Below are 23,516 nucleotides of genomic sequence, written 5' to 3'. Positions count from 1 at the left end.
CTGGTGTTGACGGTGAAGTTTTACTGCATTTTATCCTTTCATGTAGAGCAGATATGCATGTTTTATCAGGTATCAGTTGATGTAAATAAAGTGTATTCTCATACCGTATATTGTCATTTATACTGAACCTAAACCGTACAGATCTACATTGGTGACCCGCGACAACTGCAAATTATGGGCAATCATTTGGCATATTGACATACAGAAAATTATCCATTAATGTCATGTTCCAGTAACTTTTGACAAATTTCAGCATTAACTCTCTCAACCAAGCAGTAACTAAATTTTTATACTGAAATCTTCATTTTTTACTGCTCAGTAAGTACATACTGACAAACATATTTTTACTGGTGTTTGAGCTTCAACAAAGCTCCATACATCCAGAGTTAAGTCCAAGTAAGTGCCTGAAACTCGGTTCAGCACACTGAAGTTGAAGATATTTTAAACTCAACTAAAGAAATACATTTTGCATTGGATTTAAAGAGGCCAGTCATACCAGTCAGCACATTAATTACTATAAACACAGCCTACCATTCATATATAGTAAGTTAAATAACCCAAAAAGATTTAAACCACGAAGACTGAAGTTAAAGGTCATTAGAAGCTATCATATAGTGCACTATAGCATATTACTACTGAAGATAACCAACCCTATTTCCTAGTACACCACTCTTACTTCATGACATTGAGTTACAGGAAAATACCAGCTACATGTTGTACACACTATAGGAAATGTTGGTTTTTCTAGATTTTACTTGAAGAGTACATGTGACAATCAAACCTAAGTAATGTGTATCTGAAGCCTTCATTTATTTATGAAGTTCACACAAAAATATATGAAATTGCTTGCATTACTAAGGAATTATATGTCGTGTGTATCACTACCTTATTGTTTTTTGACCTCAATTTTTGTCCCTACAATGACCCACGTTTAGTTAAAATTAAACAGTTCAAAGGGTGTAATGTAAAAGAAATGAGAATGATAGTGCAAAATTGTGTAGTTATCTTATCTGTTCAGTTAGCAGTGACTGTTTTCAGAATACAAGCCATTTGAGTCAACTCACAAACTGTTGCTTTCACAGCTCAAAGCATTTATGCACAACATTTTGCATTAAGCTGTGTGGAAGCTACACTGTTTTCACCTTTCAGTCAAGTAGAAGACTACATCTGTAGTCTACTGACAATGCATTGACTGATTTTGATGAAACTTATCACAAAGGAAGTCCACAGTTCAAGTTTCTTTAGTAATTCAAAAACTCTTGTACTTTTTGTCAGGCCTTGTATACTGTCTACTATGTTCCAGTAATAATCTCAAACATTGCTCTAAATTTTTACATTTCATAATACTACTCACTAATCCATTAGTAGCTAAATATATGAATAGAAGCTACTTACCAACAAAGTCACCCTTTAGAATAGATGCTATGTGTGGAAAATGTTTATTATTGTTTGATGTCAAACTTGATGCCAAAGGAAGAATGTCATTCACATGGTTGCACAAGATAGATAGATATTTTGAAAGTAAAGACTCAGCACCCAAAACATCTGTATCTGAAAAGTAAGTCACAATCAAAAAACTACATAGTCTTTAAAGCACCCAAAGCTGACTGGATATTACAGTTTAAATATAAATAACAACAGTCTTAAAGGCAGTCCAACTAACATGGCACAGTAAGGATAATTAAATGGATAAAAAAACATCTGGAAAATAAACAAAGGATTGTTCAAAACAAAAAAGTATCTTCTCCAGAGTCAGAAACATTAAGAAATTTGAGGTAACATGCACAAATGTGTAAAGACAAGAACAGATTAGCCAGAATCTGGCATTGAAAGGAGCTAACAAATTGAATGACAGCAAGTTATAGAAAAAAAGACAATTTCCTCATTTACTTTTTTTGTTTAACTCTGAACACAGAACTTTGCCATTCTATCACCATAATGATAATTTGGTTGTGGGTGGGTCTGATAACCTTCACATAGTATTCTATATACAATGTTATCTGAATCATCAGAGTATGTTAAATGAAAAATATTGTACCTTTCTTTAAATAAAACATTCAATTTCCTCTCCTTTTTTCATGGAACTTGACATAAACATCATTTAAATTTGATATTTCATTTCCATGGGTATATTGCTGCTTCAGAACATTTAAATCATAAGCACAGGAGACAAAGGATGCATAAGGCATAATGACAGTCAATTCAAAATTCATCAGAGAAATTTCTTAGCCATTTGAAATAAAAACTGGTTTAAAATGAGGGAATGACTTATCATCCTTCCTGTTTAGCATTTTGAGACCCCAAGACCAAGATCAGCTCACTTCCATTCATTCACAGTATTTCCACTGCACTCACTGCTTCTACTTGCATTGGACATGCTCTGAACTTATTTCTATATATTGTTGCCATTACGTGGATGTTTCTGAAAATATCTCAGCATTCTCAAAAGACCATACACACTTGTTTGAAAACATTGCACTGACACATGATGCTGTAGTTTCAGCAGGTTTCTCGTTGTGCTTACAATGTGTTTTCCAATAAAAACTTGTTGATATTTTTGACCAACACTGAGACTGTGAAGCTCTTGGATGAACCATTTGAATATTCTGGTTCTGAAATGGGCATCTGTTTATGCATATTTTGGTTTTGAATCAGATTCAAAAAAATTGATCAAATGGCTCTCAGCACTATGGGACTTAACATCTGAGGTCATCAGTCCCCTAGAACTTAGAACTACTTAAACCTAAATAATCTAAGGACATCACACACATCCATGTCCGAAGCAGGATTCGAACTGCGACCGTAGCAGTCGCGCGGTTCCAGACTGAAGCACCCAGAACTGCTCGGCCACACCAGCTGGCTGAATCAGATTCATGTACACAAACAATATTATTTAGATATTGTCATTCCACAGCTTTACATTATTTCACTTGAGAAAGAAGCTGCACGTGTTACATTTCAATTATGTTTTCAGACAAAATTGCACCTTCAAGTGGATAATATAGGTCCTAACAACCTAGTTAGAGAGAAACCATTATACTCTTGCAAAATTTTCATATGCTGAGCTAGAATGGATGACATGAGACAAACAACCATCAGTACCTAAATTCAAAGAAAAAGACAGTTAACGGGCAGAAGTGGGTGACAGCAGCAGTCCTTCTGTATTATTGTTAAATATGACAATAAAAAATGACACAGGAGAAACTTTCTACTTTAATCATGTGTTTTTTATCTTTGTAAATAAAGTTATGACAATGAAATGGCAGGTACTTAGAGAGATACAAAAAAATCTGGGATCCTGCAACATGCATGCCACAAAAGGCTCAGGACTCAAAGTGTTGGTTGAGTTTTAGAAAAAACTGTAAGCATCTGATATTTGGAACTAAAAATATCACAAGACTGAACCAATAATTCTAGGAAAGAAGTCAAACGGAATTAAGGTAAACTGCCTAGCTTCTGATGACAATTTTGCAATACTTTCAGAAAATCTGACAGAAGCAGTTACTCAAATAAATATTCTGGAAAAAATAGCCAATAGAATTCATGTCAGGGTTAAGTGGGACTAAATACAGAGACTTGGAAGGCAGATTACTAGAAATATAGTGGGTGTAATAAAAACAAAAGAGGATTGAAAAATGAGAAGTAATACACAGCTCTGCCAGATTATACACCAGAAGTAATGGCAAAGCATAGGTTAATCTTCTATAGGCACCTCTACCATATGAATGAGAACAAGCCAAGACAATAAATCATTTTGTAGTTCTGGAAAAATGAAATCAGCAATGGCATAGCAATGATTACAGAAATAAGAAAGGAACTAAAAGGAATCAGAAATAACAAAAAGGAATCAGAAATAACAAAAAGGAATCAGAAATAACAAAAAGGAATCAGAAATAACAAAAAGAAGCTATTAAAAGCATAAAATAAAAATTTATACATAAAAAATTTTAAAAATCATGAATAAAGTGGATAGAAGAAAGAGACAGACAATCTGGGTAGAAGATTAAGGCGTACTGAAAAAACAGGAAACAACAAAGAAAGAAGAGGGGCTGAAGGAGTTACGTGATACCAGTTGGTCAATATGAAGATAAAAAATACACAAGATGGATAATGGCCAATTTCAATCATAAAACTTTTTGTACTGATGCATAATCCATCTTCAACTGTGTAGTTTCATCCTCTGATGCTCCTTAATGTCAGAATACAGAAATTTAAAGTACCATGCAGGATCAAGAATGTATTGCCTCCAACTTCTGATGATAATTTGTAAATGATGCAAGAGTGGGATGGGTTGCAAGTGTCAGAAGTGAGGTCAGTTTGAAATGAAAAGAGAGAATTGAAGTATTCTCACTGACAGTATACAGAAAGACACTCAGACACTCACCCTGGAGAGGGGGGTGCGGGAGGGGGGGGGGGGGGGTGACGTCACATGATGGCTACCAGTCTAGGAGTTGGAGCCTAAACAATGAGAAATAGGGAACAGAGGAGGTGGTGGTTCAGACTCAATGAGACTGGTGGCAACAGGCCTTCTGCTCTGACTGGAGTCTGAAAACCAAAGAAAGTATGCCCCATTCAACAGCTGGAACTGAAGAGAGCATAACAACTGCTCTCTGTGCCCCAGGACCCTCCAGTGGCCATCCATGTAATGCACCTCCTGTATCACACGTCTCACGACTGGAGGGTCCTGGGCAAGGACCAGGAAAAGTGGCGTGATGTTGTATTCAGCAACTTTTACTGAAATGAGCCACCTCTGGTCGGAAAGGGCAGGATGGCAGGCACGCAGGCACTGGTAAAATTCTACTGGGAGAACATCTGAAAAATATTGTATATACCTTTATATTTTTTTCACTAAATTCCTTAAACTGGGTAGCCATAATGAGCAATATGTTGTTACTGTAAGAAGTACGCAAAGATACACCCAAGTCATATGAAAAGGATTGTGCAGTAATATAAATATACTTTTCCACTGAAGGAAGCTTTTATTTACTACTGGATAACCAAGGGTTTTCTCTTTGTTAAAAATCAACTAAAATTGTTATGGAAGAGGAAAGAGGGAAAGATGGAAGATTATGGTTTAATGAAGATAATGGGAGCATGAGCTTCAATTGGACATGAATGTGACAGGTAATGAGTCATGTCTTTTGCTACAATGATGATGATAATGATGATGATGATGATAATTCCTTAATCACATTATATGATTTAAGCAAAGCATAGAATACATAAATCTGAATGCCCTGATGGCCATCCTCCCACAAAAATTAAAAATAAAAAGGATGACAAAAAAATTTGTTTATGTGTGATATGGCATAGGTGGTTAATAGAAAGTCATTGAACCACCAACTTTCACCTGTAATAAGCTCCAAATAATGTGCATTTTTATATTACATAAATGCAGATCAAAAGAAGACATAAAATCTGTGTAAGAGGCCATGATCGTTTTGACTTTATTTTACTAATAATGTAGGTCACCAATAAATTTGTTTATTCCATTTTATCTGCATTATGACCAGGTGAACATAAAGCTGTTTAGTTTGATGAATAATTGGAAGTTTTTGTTTGTTTTCTATTGTATACTGTAAAATTGCTTCCATTGTCATTAGTGTGGGAGGTGGCACATTAAAATATTGTTTCCAACTGTACAGTTGGCAACAGTAAACACAGGAAATACACACATGTTGATCACACAATGAGAAGTGCAAGGAAGTGTTGTAATAAATGTGGGTGAAAAAACACCGTAAACTGGCCAGCTGGAGTATAGGGACCATGAATATATCTCCAGGACCACACACATGGACTAACAACATTGGAAATTGCCACTGAAGGCGCTTCATAAATAAAAGAAGTGGAATGTGTACACAAAAAAACAAACTGCCTTTCATTGAGATGCAAAGACTGAACATACCTCCATGAATAATCGATGCCTTGTTAGAATTAAGGATTAGCATTCATTTTAGAAAAAGCACTTAAGCATTGTTTAGTATCAAATAACAATCTTTAAAACCTAGAACATGGATGGAGGCCTACATGAAAAATAAGAATCTTCTTTAGAAATTTCTGGCATACTATTGTTGTTTTAAACCATTATGATCACAGATGGAAACAGAAAAGGAGAAGGAGGGGGAAGGGGAGGGAGAGAGGGAAGGGGGGAGTGAGAGAGGGAAGGGATGAGGGAGGGGGGGGGGGGAGATAGAGATAGATAGAGAGATAGAGAGAGAGAGAGAGAGAGAGAGAGAGAGAGACCATAAGTAGCTATCATCTATAAGGGACAGTGAACAATGAGACTCTGGAGTGACTCCATTCAAAAGTAATCACTGCACAAAATAAGACATTTACCCCACTGGGAGATGCATTGATCAGTTCCTGTTTCATAGAACATGCTCGGCTGCTGATGGCTCCACAACTCCATCCACTCTTGCACTTCCTTGTCTGACTGAAGCAGATGTCCATGCACCTCTTCCCTCAGGTCACCAAGGATATGAAAATTACATGGTGAGAGATCAAAGCTGTACAGAGGACATTGGAGTGTTTCCCAATCAAATCGCTGAAGCGTAGCCTTTGTCTGATTGGCAGTGTGGGGACAGGTGTTATTGTGCATCAGGATGATTTCATCCAATAGTATTCCTGGCCGTTAGCGGCACATCGCAGTTTCTGCAAAGTGCCTGCATAGCGCTGCGCATTGATCGTGGTTCCATGCTTGAGGGACTCTATGAGCGAACGGCCCCTACAGTTGTAGGAGGAGGTCATCGTGACCTTCCTGGAACTTGTGTGAACAGCTTTGGATTTCTTTGGCGGTGAGGAAGTGGGATGTTTCCACTGCTGACTTTGGTGTTTTGTACTTGGATTGTCAGAATGCTGTTGGATGGACTCATCCTGTTGGGTAATAACACCCACACCCAAACTAACAATTGGACACAGGCTATGCTTCTGCGTTTGGTTGAAAAACACTGCAACATCACAGAAATACAGTTGTGGAAGTCAGTGTCAGTCATATGAGGAAGTGCAAGAGTGGGTGCAGGTGTGGAGCTGTCAGTGGCAGATGGCATTCTATGAAACAGGAATTAATAGTCTTGTCTCCCAGTCGGATGAAAGTCTTAATGCGTGTAGTGATTACTTTTGAATGGAACCATTCCATTGTCCCATTGTGGCGGACATTCAGTTTTCATTTGATTGGCCCTCGTACTAGAAATGGTGCAGCATATGAAATACAACAAAGTAGAAGGTTATAAATACAATATTCAATATAAAATACAGAAGATCACTAAATAAATACCTGGGTCATCATTCAAAGATTTTCCTTGACTACTGCAATAAATATGAGATATCAGCAGCCTCTGAAAACGCAAGAGCAAATTCAGGCTAGGTGATCTCTCATGTTTCTCTCTTGACTCACTCCTGGACGAAGATGTGAATGTGTTCAGTGAATTGAGTTTTAGTTGTGTAGCTGAGGATCCATTTCTGAAATCAAGATCATCGAAATAAAAGATGTGGAGAAAAAAAGGAAAATCTTTATACAAAAAAATAAATTAAAAACAGACAAGCAACTACTCATGCACAAATGAAAAGAGGAAGAAATATATAGGAAAATGTATACAAAGATCAGGTAACATCAGGTTTTTACCTTCCAAAAAACAAACACACACACACACACACACACACACACACACACACACACACACACACAGAGAGAGAGAGAGAGAGAGAGAGAGAGAGAGAGAGAGAATATGTGACAATTTCCACAGTGACACGCTATTCTAACCATTCATACACGGTCTTCATGGCTTTATAGCAAACAGACATCGAGTGATGAGGGATATGAGAGTGTCAGTACAGAAGGGAGTAGGGAAGTATGAAATGAAGCAGGCAAATTGTGAGACAAAGAAAAGGGTGTGAAATGTCAGGATGAGGGAGTATGGTGAGCACGTGACATTACAGAGGATGAGGTCAGACTGGTATGTATTGTCCAGAGATTGGTACTACTTGAGGTTTCTCTCTTAAAAATTGAAGGAACATGGGATAGGCTAAAGGGGAATCTCTCAGCTGTCCAGATACATTGCTGGAGGAGATGTAAATGTTGTAGGCACTGAAACAGCTGTTGATGCTATCAGTGTTGTGGTATACTATGTTCAGCAACAGTGTTGCCAAGCTTCCAGTTAGCCACAGTTTGGTACTTGGCAGATGGATAGTTGTCATAGTTGCATAGATTGCTACAGAGTAGTTACTTCAGCTGGCAGATAATGAAGCTGCTTTCATACATAGGACAGGAAATGCTTGTGACAGGATTACAGTAAGAGGTGATAAAAGGGGAGCACAGCAGAGGTATTACGCATTGGTCATCCACAAGGGAATAACTTGTGCAGTAGCTATAAGTGGCATAAGAGTGTAATAGAATATTGCATAAGTTGGTATGGTGACAGTACCCCTTCTTGGGGTACAGAAATAATTTTTTGCGGGATATCCTTCATGTCAAATTGCAGAAAGAGAGTAGTCGAAGTCCTGGTGACAGATATGATTGAGGTTTTTAAAGATCTAGATAGTAATGGGTAATAAAAGGAGTTACAGCCTGTGACTGATAAATGTCAGTTTAGATTGGCCTATGGTAAGAAATGCTGAGAGAGATCTGATAATGGACTAACTTGTCTGTCTCTAAAGACCCTGGAAAGGTTATCAGTATTTTTCTCTCTCCTGCTTTCCACAGCAGATAAAGTATTTATGGATGCCTACGCAGAAGGGGTGGGACCTTTTGACACAAATAAGATGACAGCTTCATATAGGATAAATGTGGGATTCTTCATATGCTGTGCAGCCAATATGTGTGCAGAGATAGTACAATATGTTGTTGTGGTCTGTCTTCATTCTAAAGACTGATTTGACGTAGCTCTCCACACTAACTAGTCTATTGTAACATAAAAATTAATTTCATAAATAACTTTATTTTTTTCACGCATTGGTACACAATGTTATCAAAGTAATTCATATAAAACAAACTGATATTTGCAGTATTAGAAAGGCTAGAATCAATGGTTTATCAGTGTTTTAGATGTGCTGTGGGACAGGTGCAAAAAACTGGTCGAACATTTTGTGCAATGACTTTTCTAGAAATAAGAATTAAATGGATTAGAGAAACATTTGATGCACTTCATTTGCTCTACATGATTTTGGGCATCATTCAAAGGCATTTCAAATGTTTCTCTGATCTATTTTCTTTATTACTTTAAGAGAAATCATTTCACAAAACATCTATTTTTTTCATTTTTAAATTTTTTTTATTTTTTATTTTTTATTTTTATTTTTTTTTCAAGTTTTTCCCAGAAAGCACAAGCTTACAGAGGCCTCACTTGCTTTCCTAGTGTCTTCTGTTCTCAAAACGTTCATAATTTAGTACCTGATTCAAAGATTAGATTGGATTAGTACTTGTTCCATAGATCATGAATACGACACTTTGTAATGGTACGGAACGTGTCAGGTTAACAAAAGGTGTCTATACAAGATATTACATTACACAAAATATTACATGACACTTAATTTTTTTTTTTTTTTTTTTTTTTTTTTTTTTTTTTTTTTTTTTTTTTTTTTTTTTTTTTTTTGAGGGGGGGGGGGGGGGTTGGGGAAATTACCCATTTACTATATCCAAAAATTCTTCTAATGAGCAGAAGGAGTTGCCATTAAGAAATTCTTTTAATTTCCTTTTAAATGCTATATGGCTATCTGTCAGACTTTTGATGCTATTACATAGGTGACCAAAGACTTTTGTGGCAGCATAATTTACCCCCTTCTGAGGCAAAGTTAGATTTATATATATTTTGTGAGGCTACATTTTGACTCTTATTGAGGCCTCATTTGCTTTCCTTGTGTCTTCTGTTCTCAAAATGTCTGTAATTCTGTACCTGATTCAAATGCAAACATTTTGACTGTTAAATATCACACCAACGTAACTTTTTAAGATCAAAATTTCTAGGCCTTGAAAAATTAACTTTTTGACACATCATTTAGGTAGCTAGCAGCACATGCTCGCAAAATACTTCAATTTCTCCTTAAATTATTAATTAAATTTTTCTTAATTATTCTGATTGCTTTCAAACAAATGAACCCTTTTTAGCAAAACTATACCTCAGGCTTGTCAATTTGACACCTCATTTGTCCATTTCCCAATCCCGACAAAAACACACTGTGTAATTTATAGGGAGTCTTGTTTTAGCTCCATTAAATCAACTGACCAAAGATCTTCTTTTTCATTTAATTACAATGGGGTCCACAGCCAAACAAAATTCTTTGAAGAATGATAACAATATGTCACACTAACTGTTGTAAGTTAGATTAAAATACCTCTTTATTTTGCCATCACTGTTGGTGTGCTGTCTGGGCTGTGTAGCCATCTTCAAGTGAACCTGATATACATCTCAGGTATAACACAGCTAAAAGAGGTTGTGACAGTCTGACAGATTGTCATTCATGAAATTCTGCAGCTACACTGCTCACCATTATGCTCGATGTGCAAATGATCAGCATTTCAGTGCGACCACACAAAGTATGGAGGAGGAACACCACCTACCTTCTGATGAGGAAAGATTGCACAGTGGGTTTCTGATTCAGAAATCACATTTGAACATTATGACAAAATTGCAGTATCTGTGTTGTGAAGAAGTACAATGCAATGTTCCTTTGGACATGCACGTATGCCCAAAGGAACAGGCACTATGGTGACTACAGCTGCTATGAATGATATTAAATGTATTCACAGTTGCGAATATGAACCATCTCCTGCTGTATGAGAGAATGAAAATTTGTGCCGGACCAGGCCTCAAATCTGAATTTCTTGCTTTACATGAGCGGCTCCCTTAATCGCTTCAGCTATCTCAGAAAGATTTATGGTCAGACCCAAAATTCCATATGTCATTGTTCATGTGTCATGCCTGTACTTGTGCATCCCATTAATGTCATTCCTGTACAAGGGAGACATTTTATTTGTAAGTCAGAGGCCCAGTATTGGCTGATAAATATGAAATTGCAGTGCCTGTGTTGTGAAGAAGTATGATGCATTGTTCCTCTGGACATGCAAGCATGCCAGAAGGAATAGGCAGTGCAGTGATTACAGTTGCTATGAAAGACATGAAATGTATTCACATTTGCAACTATAAACGACCTTCACCTGTATAATGGAATGATGCAAGTGAAAGAAAGATACAAAATGTATTCACAGTTGTCAATATGAACAACCTCCAGCTGCATAATGGACTGACAACAATGAAAACATTTACTGTGATCATTCCATTATATAGCTTGAGGTGGTTCATATTTGCAACTGCGAATAAATTTCATATCACTCACAGCAGCTGTAGTTGATGCAGTGTCTGTTCCTCCAGATATGTATACATGCAAATTCACCAGTTGATATCAGGCCTATGACTTACAAATAAAATGTCTCCCCTGTAGTACAAGAACAACATTAATGGAATGTATGAGTACAGGTATGACACACGGACGGCAACATATGGTAATTTGGGTATGGCCATGATTCGTGCTCAGAAAGCCAAAGCAATTAAGGAGACCGCTAGCATAACGCAGGAAATACGAGTTGGAGTCCTGGACCAGGACAAATTTTCATTGTCGCCATTGCCTTATACCTCTGGATGTGGTTAATATTCACAACTGAATGTTTGTTGTATGTGAGAAGATCAGTTGAGACTGTGGTGTATCGTTCCATGATATTGCTGCTTGGTCAGTATCCCACAACTGTCATGTGATCATCACATTGATGGGTTCAGAAAGTCCACACTGAACACCATGCAGAATGTCAGCAGCCAAGCACAACTAGCACCTGAGAGGACAGACATATTACTTACTCAGCTGTACAAGAAGGTACAGCCACATCATATACCTTCCGTCAGAAAATGAGCTCGTTTGCAGTAAGACAATTCTACACATGGACAGAGGAACAATGTCTGAAGCAGCACAGACTGTCAGCATGGTGATAATTAATGTGGCTCTTTTTCATGGGGCAGTAGAGAGATGTTTATAGACAGTGGTGCAGCCAAAGACAACACTGGACATAGGAATGGCAGTACATCATCTTTTCAGATGGTTCTTTGTAAAGCATCACGATGGACATATCCGTGTAAGAGGCCAACATGCTGTTATTCTTTTCTCACCTGGTGAAGTATAAACACCAGCAGACATCCATTGGATAATGAAGAATTTGTAAGGGGCAGCATGTCTGGCAAAAACCTTGAATGTGGAATGGAGTTCTGCTGCTTCATAGTAATGCAGATACCCATATCACAAATGTCGTACCACAGAAGTTATGCCGACTCAAGTGGGAGACACCTGAGCCCCCACCCTATACTCCTGATCTCTTCCGAAATGATTATAACACCTTTGGTCGCTTAAAAAAGGCCTTGAAGGGTCAACAATTCCTGTCAGGCAAGGACATGCAGTATACCGTCACAGATTTCTTCACGTAACTGGACACGGTGTTTTACCAAACAGGTATCTTCAACCTGGCATGTCAGTGGGATCACTGCCTCAATGTTCACAGTGATATTGCCTGACTAGCATACTGATTCTGAACTGTACAGCCTTCAAAGGAAAACTTTTTGATCGCCTCTTATAATATGGGTACATCTCTGGCATTTGAAACACTGTATGAGATTTGGGATAAAAGGTATTACATTACATGAAATGAAGCTTGTCTTATGGTGCTCAAGTAACACTGACACATCAAAAAAGTTACAAGACAGCAGTTCCATCAAGTATGCCATCAAGCATATTTCTACAGTTCTGCTGCATCTACGTTCATTACAGCTCAATATACCAAACAATGGAAAATCTACACTGGAATAATGACAATATTATGAAAAGAATAGTTGCCACTCACCATATAGCAAAGATGCCGAGTCGCAGATAGACTGACAGGCGTATCTGCAACTCAGCAGCTCCACTACATGGTGAGTAGCAACTATCCTTTTCATAATATTGACATCTCAATATATCATAAATAACGCCTTTACTGAAATTATGAGTTGTGCGTATCTCATATTGGACTGGATACTCTCCAAACTTCTTACTCTTCATTACATTAATTATGTGATGAGCTTTCGAAATCTGAGCAAGAAGAATATCTTTTCATAGTCACTTAACAGATTTCAATGTACAAGCCATAAACTTTTAAACCCTTGCTTATGTAGAATGCAGACACCAAGAGAAGCTTGATCATGATGACAAGTTACTCAATCCCTTTTGTTCATTTGGCTGTTTACTCATTTGAAGTACACTCGTCCCTTACAGAATGGTACAGACATAACGAGATTTACCCTCCCCCCATCCCCAACTCCCATATCAGATGTGCCGATCATATGGGCCAGGAACACATTACAAATCCTTTGTTTAATGTCCTTCATAAATTCAATTGCTTAGTTAAACACTTATGTTACACAAACTGGACACCCAGAGCTCAATGTTGTAAGGATCAGTATGACAAAAATGCACTGTTATGTCTCCATGACCACTCCTGTAAATAATGTCACCTGCATCTCCAAATACTATAAATCTGTAGTTAGTAAGGTTTGCTAGATGAACATAAATGAATGGATGCAACTAACGTGGCTCAAATTCCCCTCCTCCATCCCTTGAAAATATTTTCAGAATAAGAATCTTTACAACTAAATTGTTTTTTGAGTCAGAAATGACACATTATTTTAAAATATGAAGAGGATGTGCTATATTTAAAAGCTTTGTACAGCATCTGTCTTTCACCAGAAGAATGAGGAGTCACACAAACTGTACTTTGACACTGAAATGCCTTCATCATCCTGTAATGGTTATTCCTAATACAAATGATAATATTAAATCAATGCTGCACTAAACATGCATCATACCCTTGCAGCACAAACTGATCACAGCACTTGCCACTTCACAGGTGCATTCCTTACATATAAATAAGACAATCTATGAGGATCTGATGCTAATGGCATATTGCCACATTTTTTATTTCTATTATATTATGATGCAATTCAATCCATAATGAGCTCAGCTCTAAACAATACATTCAGCTCAATAAGAACATTCCGCATTTTAAACACAAAAAATAAATAAAAGAAACTGCTTACGCACATATACCAACCCTTCAATAATCTGCTAAAAATAAGTTTCATATTACATGTCGCATATTCCATGGATCACATGGAGAGAAGTATTTGGGTTGTGAAAAGACGTCAGATAAACATTTACATCTGCACATCAACTCTTGGTAAGATCCTAAATGATCTTGACTATCTCTGTTTACACCACTGTGCTTTTTTCGACAGATATATGTAGGAGGCAGTATTCTGTACTTCAGCAGTGAATACACCTCCCTAGCCCTCACTGACTGCTCCGACCACACAGCAGCATTGCTGCTTAGTTCCTGCTGGAGTGCAGGCTATAGTTTGTGTTTCACTGTCCCTGTTAATACATATGAATGAAACGAGTATCGTACTAGGCTAATTTGGGATCACTCTATCATGTGGGCATGTAAAATTCCATTTTAAAAACAATTTTTTTTGTAATAGAAAGCAAAAAAGCATTTTCCATCAACACTGGGCATTGCATTAAGGACATGACATGCAGTATTTGTTCATACTGACTCCAGTCACTTATTGCAGAAACCAAGTTGCAAATATCTGCCTAAACACCAGAGCAAATGTGCGTGACGACTCTTAGTAGAGACACCCTGTATACACATAATAAGTTATTTTTGCTTATGCTGATGGTCAACTGCCAATCCCTGAATGAAGCATAGGATCTCTGCAGGTTTTCATGCATTTCACTAAAATTTTCTAGAATTGCAACTTCTCTATATAAACAGAAACATTCAGAAACTGCCTCATGGAGTTTATGATATTACCCACTACTTTATTTATATGTACTGTGGACAAACCTTATGGTAAGACTCTGAACTTTCATTCTGGAGGACATTTATTCAAATGCATGTCTTGGAATACAGATTTAGATATTCCGTGGTGTCCCTCAAATGACTTGAAGCAAATGCTATGGTGGTTTCATTGAAAAAGACACAGCCAATTTTCTTCCCCATTCTTCTTCTAATCCAAGCTTGAGCTCCATAACTAATGACCTCATCACTGGTGGGTAATGAAACCCTAATCTTCCTTCCTTCATATATTTTGAACAGTAAAGGTCCTATGACACTTGGTGGGTACACTTGAAGCTCTTATTATATCTGAAGATTTCTCTCTGTTAAGATTAACATCTGTATTCTATTGCAAAGAGCTCTTGAATTTAGTTACAAAGCTAATTTGATATTCCATATGCTCATACATTTTGTTCATTGGCAACAGTGCAGAGCTACATCAAACACACACACACACACACACACACACACACACACACACACACACACACAGAGAGAGAGAGAGAGAGAGAGAGAGAGAGAGAGAGAGAGAGAGGGGGGGGGGGGAAGGGGGGGAGAGGGAGAGGGAGGGAGGGGGGGAGAGAGAGAGAGAGAGAGAGAGAGAGAGAGAGAGAGAGAGAGAGAGAGAGAGAGAGAGAGAGAGAGAATGATCAGATCATTTCTGGAGCCAATACTACAGACAGTAAGTTTCATTAAAATTTCACGAGCAAGGTTGCAGTTCTCTGTCAGTTACTGGAATTATAAGTATGACCTCAGAGGCCAGACACGCGGCATCATTTGTTCCAACATGCATTACTATTTGTAGATGACATATTGCCTGCTAACTTTCGCAAGTGTGAGTGACTGACACTGTCAAACGTTCACTCTCCACTGCTGATCTCAGAGGTGGATAAACTTGCAGCCCGAGGTTATACGTGCCTGTTTTGTCAATATCTGATGATTTTTGCTTGGTCACTAGCACTGTGGTTCTTCCCTTATTATTTGCAACAGTCATTCACTGTCACACATGAACTCAGGACCCATTTACCTTGTGGCTTTCTTCATTGTTGTTCAAACTACTGCCAAGTTAATGAATTTCTATGGCTTGTCTAAACAAACTGGTGTAGTAGCTCTTTTCCAAAGCAAGAACTGATGATGCTTATATTGATGAATTGTACAGTAATTCCAACATAGACTTTTCCATATGCACATGGTGTTGCGCCACTGAGTCTATTTTCTAGGTGACTGAAACCCACAATTGAGTTAACACCAAACATCACTGCACACTGATGCAAGAATTATTAGAGAAGTGAACAGACAGGAGCCAACAAGTTGTTTTCCTAGCAAGAAACTGCATGCAGACCATGCTGGTGCAGCAAGAATCACTGCCAGGCCGTCAATTAGAGTAAGATACTACACAATGAAGTTTTGATGCCACAGCCATGTCTGTGTTGCCAGTGACACAGCAAAAATATGGAGGCCAGGCTGCAGCAGTGAAGAACCAATTACCACATGACCAAGCTTCACACTGCGGCTCAATTATGACATTCTGTCAAAACAAGGGCGAGATGAGCAATTATACATACTGCCCATTTTAGGTATTCAGTGTCTGTCTAATCTGCAGCCACCTCCAAAAAGCCATCAACCTGAAGTGGTTCATCCACTCTGCTCTACTTGTCGCCGCTTCTGTGAGTTGCGAAGCTATGAGCTGTGCCTTAGCCCAGATATCTCTGGGACCTGAACTTGTGCCTTCTAGCTGGTGAGCCACCTGCTGATAGACTTCTGTCACCTGCAGGATGCTCACTTGCGGTCCATCATTTGTACCTGGGCCTAACAAGCTGTTGAGCTGCCACTTGCCTAATCCTCAAGTGTTTCCAGCATTGAGCTGTGCATCTGTGCCAGCCAACCTGGCCAACTTCTGCAGAGGTCGACATAGCCACCTGCCACCCCAGTCTGGGCTCTGAAGCTGCCCATCTTCTCCCATCAGTGTGCTGACAGTGTGACTCTGAACCACTGCAACCTGCTTAGTGCTATGAGGTACCTGTGTCATCAAAGGGTGCATGCAGAGTCCAGAGTTCAGCACCCACTCCACACTCCAGGGCTGATGTCTGACCCTGGCAGCCAACTGCTTACTACACAACCACTGTATTTGATGGAAAAAATAAACTAATGCCTGTTTCACTTCTATGATTTATCAGCAGACATCCACCTGCCTCCATGAGTCTACCACCAGGTTAATCAACTTTCATTATCACCATGACCTACAGCAGGCTACGTAATTACACCAGCAATCTTGACGACACTGCAACGGTATGTGGCATGCTCCCGACGCTGCGGGTGGATCCCTTTGTTTCTTTTCTGATCTTAGCCTCTCTTTGATCTTCTTGCATGGTTTGTAAATAATTGTCAAACAAACACTGGTTAAAGATCCTGACACAAAAGCCAACAGCTGGTATGTCAACAAGTGGCCAAACAAAAACATCAACTCTGCATTTGCAGTTGACTGGACCCTATTCCCTCAATGGCTGTGGGAACAGCCTCTTCAATATAATGGATGAGGCCTCCAGGTATACACACATTGCAAAGTTGTTCTCTCCCATCCTTTGCAGCCATTTCTTTAAGGAGTACTATTATCCACTGCATGTTTAAACTGCCAATGATTAATGGACTCCCTAATCTTTTGTGTTTGTCTGGCCATGACATGGGAAAAAGCAGCTTTATAAAGAGGTGAAATCATTTGAAATGAATGAATTAGTTTATTCTGTAGAGCTCCATTTCTAATGAGTTACATAATCATCTTTTGGGAAAACGTAACTTCACAGCTTACAGATACCACTTTCAGGATACGTAAGTTTCTCTGACATGATTTTTAATATATACAACTACCCAAATATCCGACTCCTCTCCATACTAATGTTCAACTTATTTTAAATTGCCTATAACTGCAGTCACACATACTGTTAATTTTCCTAAACTCAGTGGTTTATAAGTCTAACATGTAGGTTTCTCAACACAGGTTGTGCTCTATTTATAGTCACCAAGCTATCTGCTTGCTGCATTTCATTGCTTGAACTGATAATAGTTCCACATTCTGGCTCTCTGTCAAAAATTCTAAATAATGTGATTAATGGATGGATTTAAAAACACTCCATTTGTACTGAACTGTTTGTTGATACTTGCAAATATTTCAATGATTGCCTTTTCAGTAAGAGAATAAAAACCAGTACCTTTTTTTAATTCAAGTATTTGTATCATCTCAGAATTATCATCAATTCCATTAGCTACAAAAAAATAACCCAGAATAAAATACTGTGTACGCACAGTAACATACTTCTACATATCAACATAATAATCACAACATAATAATCACTACACAATATCACAAGCAGAGGTACATGGAGCCTGGTGGTCCACATAACTTTCCTAGTCCGCACACAAGATACTACAATTTACCTTAACAGCAATTTGATGAGATGCAGCAAGGGAACAGCAGAACTATGTTTCTCATGCAGTGCTGCATCTTTTGCTTGTTTGCATCTAGCCTCAACAAGAGCTTGTTCTGACATAAGTGACTTTTGTTTATCTACATCTGGTTCTTCACTTAATTCAGCTGCAAAAGAAGTTTGAATTACATTAATATATGATTAAAATGCACTAAATAACAATTTATTGATACATTACATAAGGAAGATAACTGAACATATAAAGTACCTAAATGTCTGACAAAAAAAGCAAACTGCTCCTAGCTCAACTGAGCTTATTATGGACAACACTTTCACATCAGTAAGGCATGATGTGGTATGAAATCATGAAATGTGGCAAGAATCAAGGTTTCACAATAAAAACAAAGGAAAAATCTGAAAACTGTGAATCTGTAATCATATAATGCAAAAAAATTTGTCATTTGTTATCAATTTGTCTGTCTGTCTGTCTCCTTGCCTACCTGCCTGCCTGTCCCTCCATCAAGACCAATTTTCCCAGGAATGGATAGATGTATCAAGTTGAAATTTACATTGCATATTAAGATCTATGGCCCCTTGGCAGTATAATAAACGTTAGCTTCTAAGTCAATGTAGTTAAAATATATGACCACTTATGTCACATATTTTGATACAAACTCACTCATCAAAACCTATAGGGTACTTCCCTTTGGTCTAGAATCATGGAACTTGGCAAGGAGAAAGGTTTCAAAGTATGAGTAAAGGGAAAAAAACCTGCATTTATTAATCTGTAACTGTATCACACAAAAATTTGTTTTTGGTCATTTATCAGACTGCCTGTCTGTCCCAATGTCTGTTAAGATCAGGAGCGGGTTGCTGTATTAAGCTGAAATTTATGTCACATACTTAACATTCTCAAAAGTCTGAGAATCTCTGGGACCAATTCCTTACCAGTATCAGTGTCAATAACAGGCAAAAAATCATCAAGAATCTTGATTCCTGGAGTATATGAAGTGTCTATACACTGGTTCCCGTGTGTTCACCGAAGTTAAGCACTGTTGGGCGTGGCCGGCACTTGGGTGGATGACCATCCAGCTGCCGTGTGCTGTTGCCATTTTTCGGGGTGCAGTCAGCCTCATGATGCCAATTGAGGAGCTACTCGACCGAATAGTAGCGGCTTCGGTCAAGAATACCATCATAATGACCAGGAGAGCGGTGTGCTGACCCCATGCCCCTCCTATCGGCATCCTCCTCTGAGGATGACACGGCGGTCGGATGGTCCCAGTAGGCCACTCGTGGCCTGAAGACGGAGTGCTCATACGAAGTGTCTATACACATAACGTAAAACTCCGTATTTGCATTCCCGCATTTTCTGTTTTCCCACTTTTTACATTCATTTTTCTCAGAGCCAACAGAAGTCCTATTCTCTCAAGACAATGCTTTCCTGTCAGTAACAGTTCCACGTTACAACATTTCCTGTATTTTAAGTTTTCTTTGATGTTATCACAACTTTCAACAAATATTTTCATATGGATTCCTGCAACAAGTGCATCATATTCCTGCTCAAAGTCAGCCTTGGAACAAAGCAGAAAACATGGACTATATGCAGAGTTATTGATCATGTAATATAGCTTTAGCATGGTAAGCAAGAGTTTCATTGTCAGAGTGTTGGGTCACGGCCACTTATATTACAGGTTCACAGTGTTTGTAAGGGTGGCGAAGTTTCCGGGTCACTGCTGTAATAATAATCATGATCTGACGATAGTGACTCCAGTAGCAACCTTCCTACTGCTCAGTGTGTTGTATTACAACAGCTTGAATTTAATTTAAAAGTCATTTATAGAAATAAACACCACTTTTTCAAGACGGCCATCTCTATAATGGGCTTTCATGAATCATTGTTAATTCTGTGTGAAATTTGCTACTCCATACCAGGTGTGCAGTCGTAGGTTGGTAAAATCTGATGTCAGAGATGAACATTCCTCCTCACCTGTAAATTTCATGCCTACTGTTCTCTGCTAACGAAGACTGCCAACTTTAGTGTTTAAATCAATTTTGCATTGCAAGTTTTATTTACCATGATTTTATAATAATTATCAATAATATGTCTCATATTAGAACATGTATACTGTTTTAACATGGTTTCATGAAATAGTAAAGCCAATTGCTGTTAGAAAGACATAAAAACAATAAATTATTTCAGATCTCTTTATACAGGCAAAATTTAAATGGTTTTTATTTCATATTTTGAGCACTATAAAGATAATGACAATTGTTGTTGTTGTTGTGGTCTTCAATCCTGAGACTGGTTTGATGCAGCTCTCCATGCTACTCTATCCTGTGCAAGACTCTTCATCTTCCAGTACCTACTGCAGCCTACATCCTTTTCTGAATCTGCTTAGTGTATTCATCTCTTGGTCTCCCTCTATGATTTTTACCCTCCACACTGCCCTCCAGTACTAAATTGGTGATCCCTTGATGTCTCAGAACATGTCCTACCAACCGATCCCTTCTTCTAGTCAAGTTGTGCCACAAACTCCTCTTCTCCCCAATTCTGTTCAATACCTCCTCGTTAGTTACGTGATCCACCCATCTAATCTTCAGCATTCTTCTGTAGCACCACATTTCAAAAGCTTCTATTCTCTTCTTGTCTAAATTATTTATCGTCCATGTTTCACTTCCATTCATGGCTACACTCCATACAAATACTTTCAGAAACGACTTCCTGACACTTAAACCAATACTCAATGTTAACACATTTCTCTTCTTCAGAAATGCTTTCCTTGCATAATGACAGTAAGAGTAACTTATTCATTATTGCTTGTTGAGTTTCCTATGCTTTCCCGTAGTGTACGCCTCCCTGCATTAAGTCCACTGAAAAACGTAAAAAGGGGATTTTACAGTAATTATATTTGTACTGAACCCTCAGTGCATAAAAATATTTCAGCAAAACTTGAATTCCATGAGGTATGTGAACAGTAATTCTCATCTGAACATCAACAAAAGCAAAACAAGGGCAATGGAATGCAGTCAAATTCAATCAGGTGATGATGAGGGAATTAGATTAGGAAATTAGGCACTAAAAGTAGTGCATGAGTTTCGCTATTTGGGTAGTAAAGTAACTGGTGATGGCCTAAGTAGAGAGGATATAAAATGTAGACTGGAAGAGAACTTTGTTGACATATAATTCAGATTTAAGTGTTAGGAAGCCTTTTCTGAAGGTATTTGTCTGTGAAGTGTAGCCATGTATGCAAGTTAAACATCGACAATAAACAGTTTAGACAAAAAGAGAATAAAGGCTTTTGAAATGTGGTGCTATAAATAAATACTGATGATTAGATGGGTAGATCACATAACTAATGAGGAGAAAAGAAATCTGTAGCACAACTTGACTAATAGAAGGGATCAATTGATAAGAAATTGTTTCAAAAAGCAAATGCGAGTAGGACTCACATTTTGAGGGTTCTGTAGAAACTTAATTATGTATACAGAATGTTCACCCATCTTGGGACTCGAGAATCTCTACAATTCTTGTCTTGTTATTGATGTCAATACTGGCATGATATCAGTATTGGGAATTTGAAGATTTTCAAGAAAGTTTTAATTTTAAGTTTATTTAAGAAACAGCTGTTACATGATCCATCTGTCACAGCACCTCTTTGGATTTGAAGTTCATGCACAATAGATCATCAACCTATATAACTACCACTGGTCCATCTACTCTGCACACCTCATAAAACCGTAAGTTTAAAATTGGCACTGTGGCATACCCAGGTTTCAAGAAACAGTGCAACATAGGAAGAAAGAATGATAGGGTCTGTGAGTATCTCTGGCAAAGGAACTGTAGACCTGACTACGTGACATAAATTTCAGCTTGATATATCTACCTGCCTCTCAGAAAAAGGGGTCTTAACATACGGAAAGACAGACAGACACAGACAGACAGCTGGGTAACAAGTGAAAAAAATATTTTTTGTGTGATACAATTACAAATTATAAAATTTTTCTTCATTTGTAATATGAAACCTCACTTCTAGCCATATTTCATGATTCTAGATTGATGAGAAGAACCCTACAGGTTTTGATGAGTGAGTTTGCAATCATAAAAATATGTGACATAAGTGGCTGTATGTTCTAACTGCATTGACTTACATAAACAGCACCATGGCTTAGTAATGGATAATAGCCTAGCAGGGATGCTAGCAAACATTTTTATGTATGATTTTGAGAACAAATTTTTCACTAAACACAGGTGATGAGTCATTAAATTATATGAAAGGTGTGTCTATGACATGCTTATAGTGTTCAAAGGAAGCACAGCAGAAGTCAAAGTTTGCATAACAAATTTAATGAACTACACTCAAATATCAATTTCACAACTGAAGTAGAAGAAAACAGTTCTATTGATAGTCTTGATTTGAGGATATCCAAACTTAACAGGAAGCATGGAAAACCACTATCACAGATATGGTTATACATCAATCATCTTGTCAACCTATAAGAAATAAACATGCATTCTTCCATGGCACGCTTGACAGACTGATTAGGTTACCCTTGTCTACGGATGACATAGAGAACTCTACAGCTTACAGCATCTAGCTGTTAACAATGGATATGACTTTATGTTAGTAGATAATTTAAAAAGAAAAAGGTTAGACTAAAAGAAAGGATGAGGCAACGTGAAATCGCATTACAGCAAATTACAAATAAGGAAAACCCAAAGTTTATAATCTTGGCATTTGAGGAAAAATCTCTGATAAAACAGAGCAGATTTTCAGAAACTAGTCTGTGAAAGTTACTTTTCAAACAAAAAATGAAGTTAGGAAAATGATGAGGAGAAAGAATCTATAGCTGATCATTCGGGGGTATACAATGTCACTTGTGGCCAGTGTGACCATATATACATAGCACAAACAAGAAAGAAATTTACAAGGAGATTCAGAGAACACTAAGCTGTTTTGAGCAACTATCATAAAACACAAGCACGTACAATAGGGGACAATGAAGAACACATGCAAGTACTACATATAGCAGAAAAAGGTATTCATATGAATCTTCTTTAAGAAGTGGAGAACATACTGATCTGAAAGTTCACCCTGATAAAATACTTAATGAGCAAAAAGACATTAAAAAAATATCAAATATTTTTATAATTTGTTTTAATCTTCTGCAACAATGGGGGATTAATTATA

At 37.8% G+C, this 23,516-nt stretch overlaps 1 protein-coding gene across 1 annotated transcript in view; it reads right to left on the bottom strand.

Moving 5' to 3' along the window:
• LOC124556600 (E3 ubiquitin-protein ligase HERC2) overlaps positions 1 to 23,516 on the bottom strand; it is an 832,907-nt gene that overhangs the window by 571,478 nt on the left and 237,913 nt on the right. Inside the window, exons 20-22 of the mRNA XM_047130567.1 lie at positions 18,338 to 18,494; positions 7,274 to 7,458; positions 1,396 to 1,551 (exon numbers count right to left, since the gene is read on the bottom strand). Coding sequence (XP_046986523.1) covers positions 1,396 to 1,551; positions 7,274 to 7,458; positions 18,338 to 18,494 — 498 coding nt within the window. The remainder of the gene's footprint in view (positions 1 to 1,395; positions 1,552 to 7,273; positions 7,459 to 18,337; positions 18,495 to 23,516) is intronic.

Source organism: Schistocerca americana, chromosome X (assembly GCF_021461395.2).
Source record: "Schistocerca americana isolate TAMUIC-IGC-003095 chromosome X, iqSchAmer2.1, whole genome shotgun sequence".
Lineage (NCBI taxonomy): Eukaryota > Metazoa > Arthropoda > Insecta > Orthoptera > Acrididae > Schistocerca > Schistocerca americana.
Note: the sequence above shows the minus strand (reverse complement) of the source record. Positions and strands in the feature narration are given on the sequence as shown.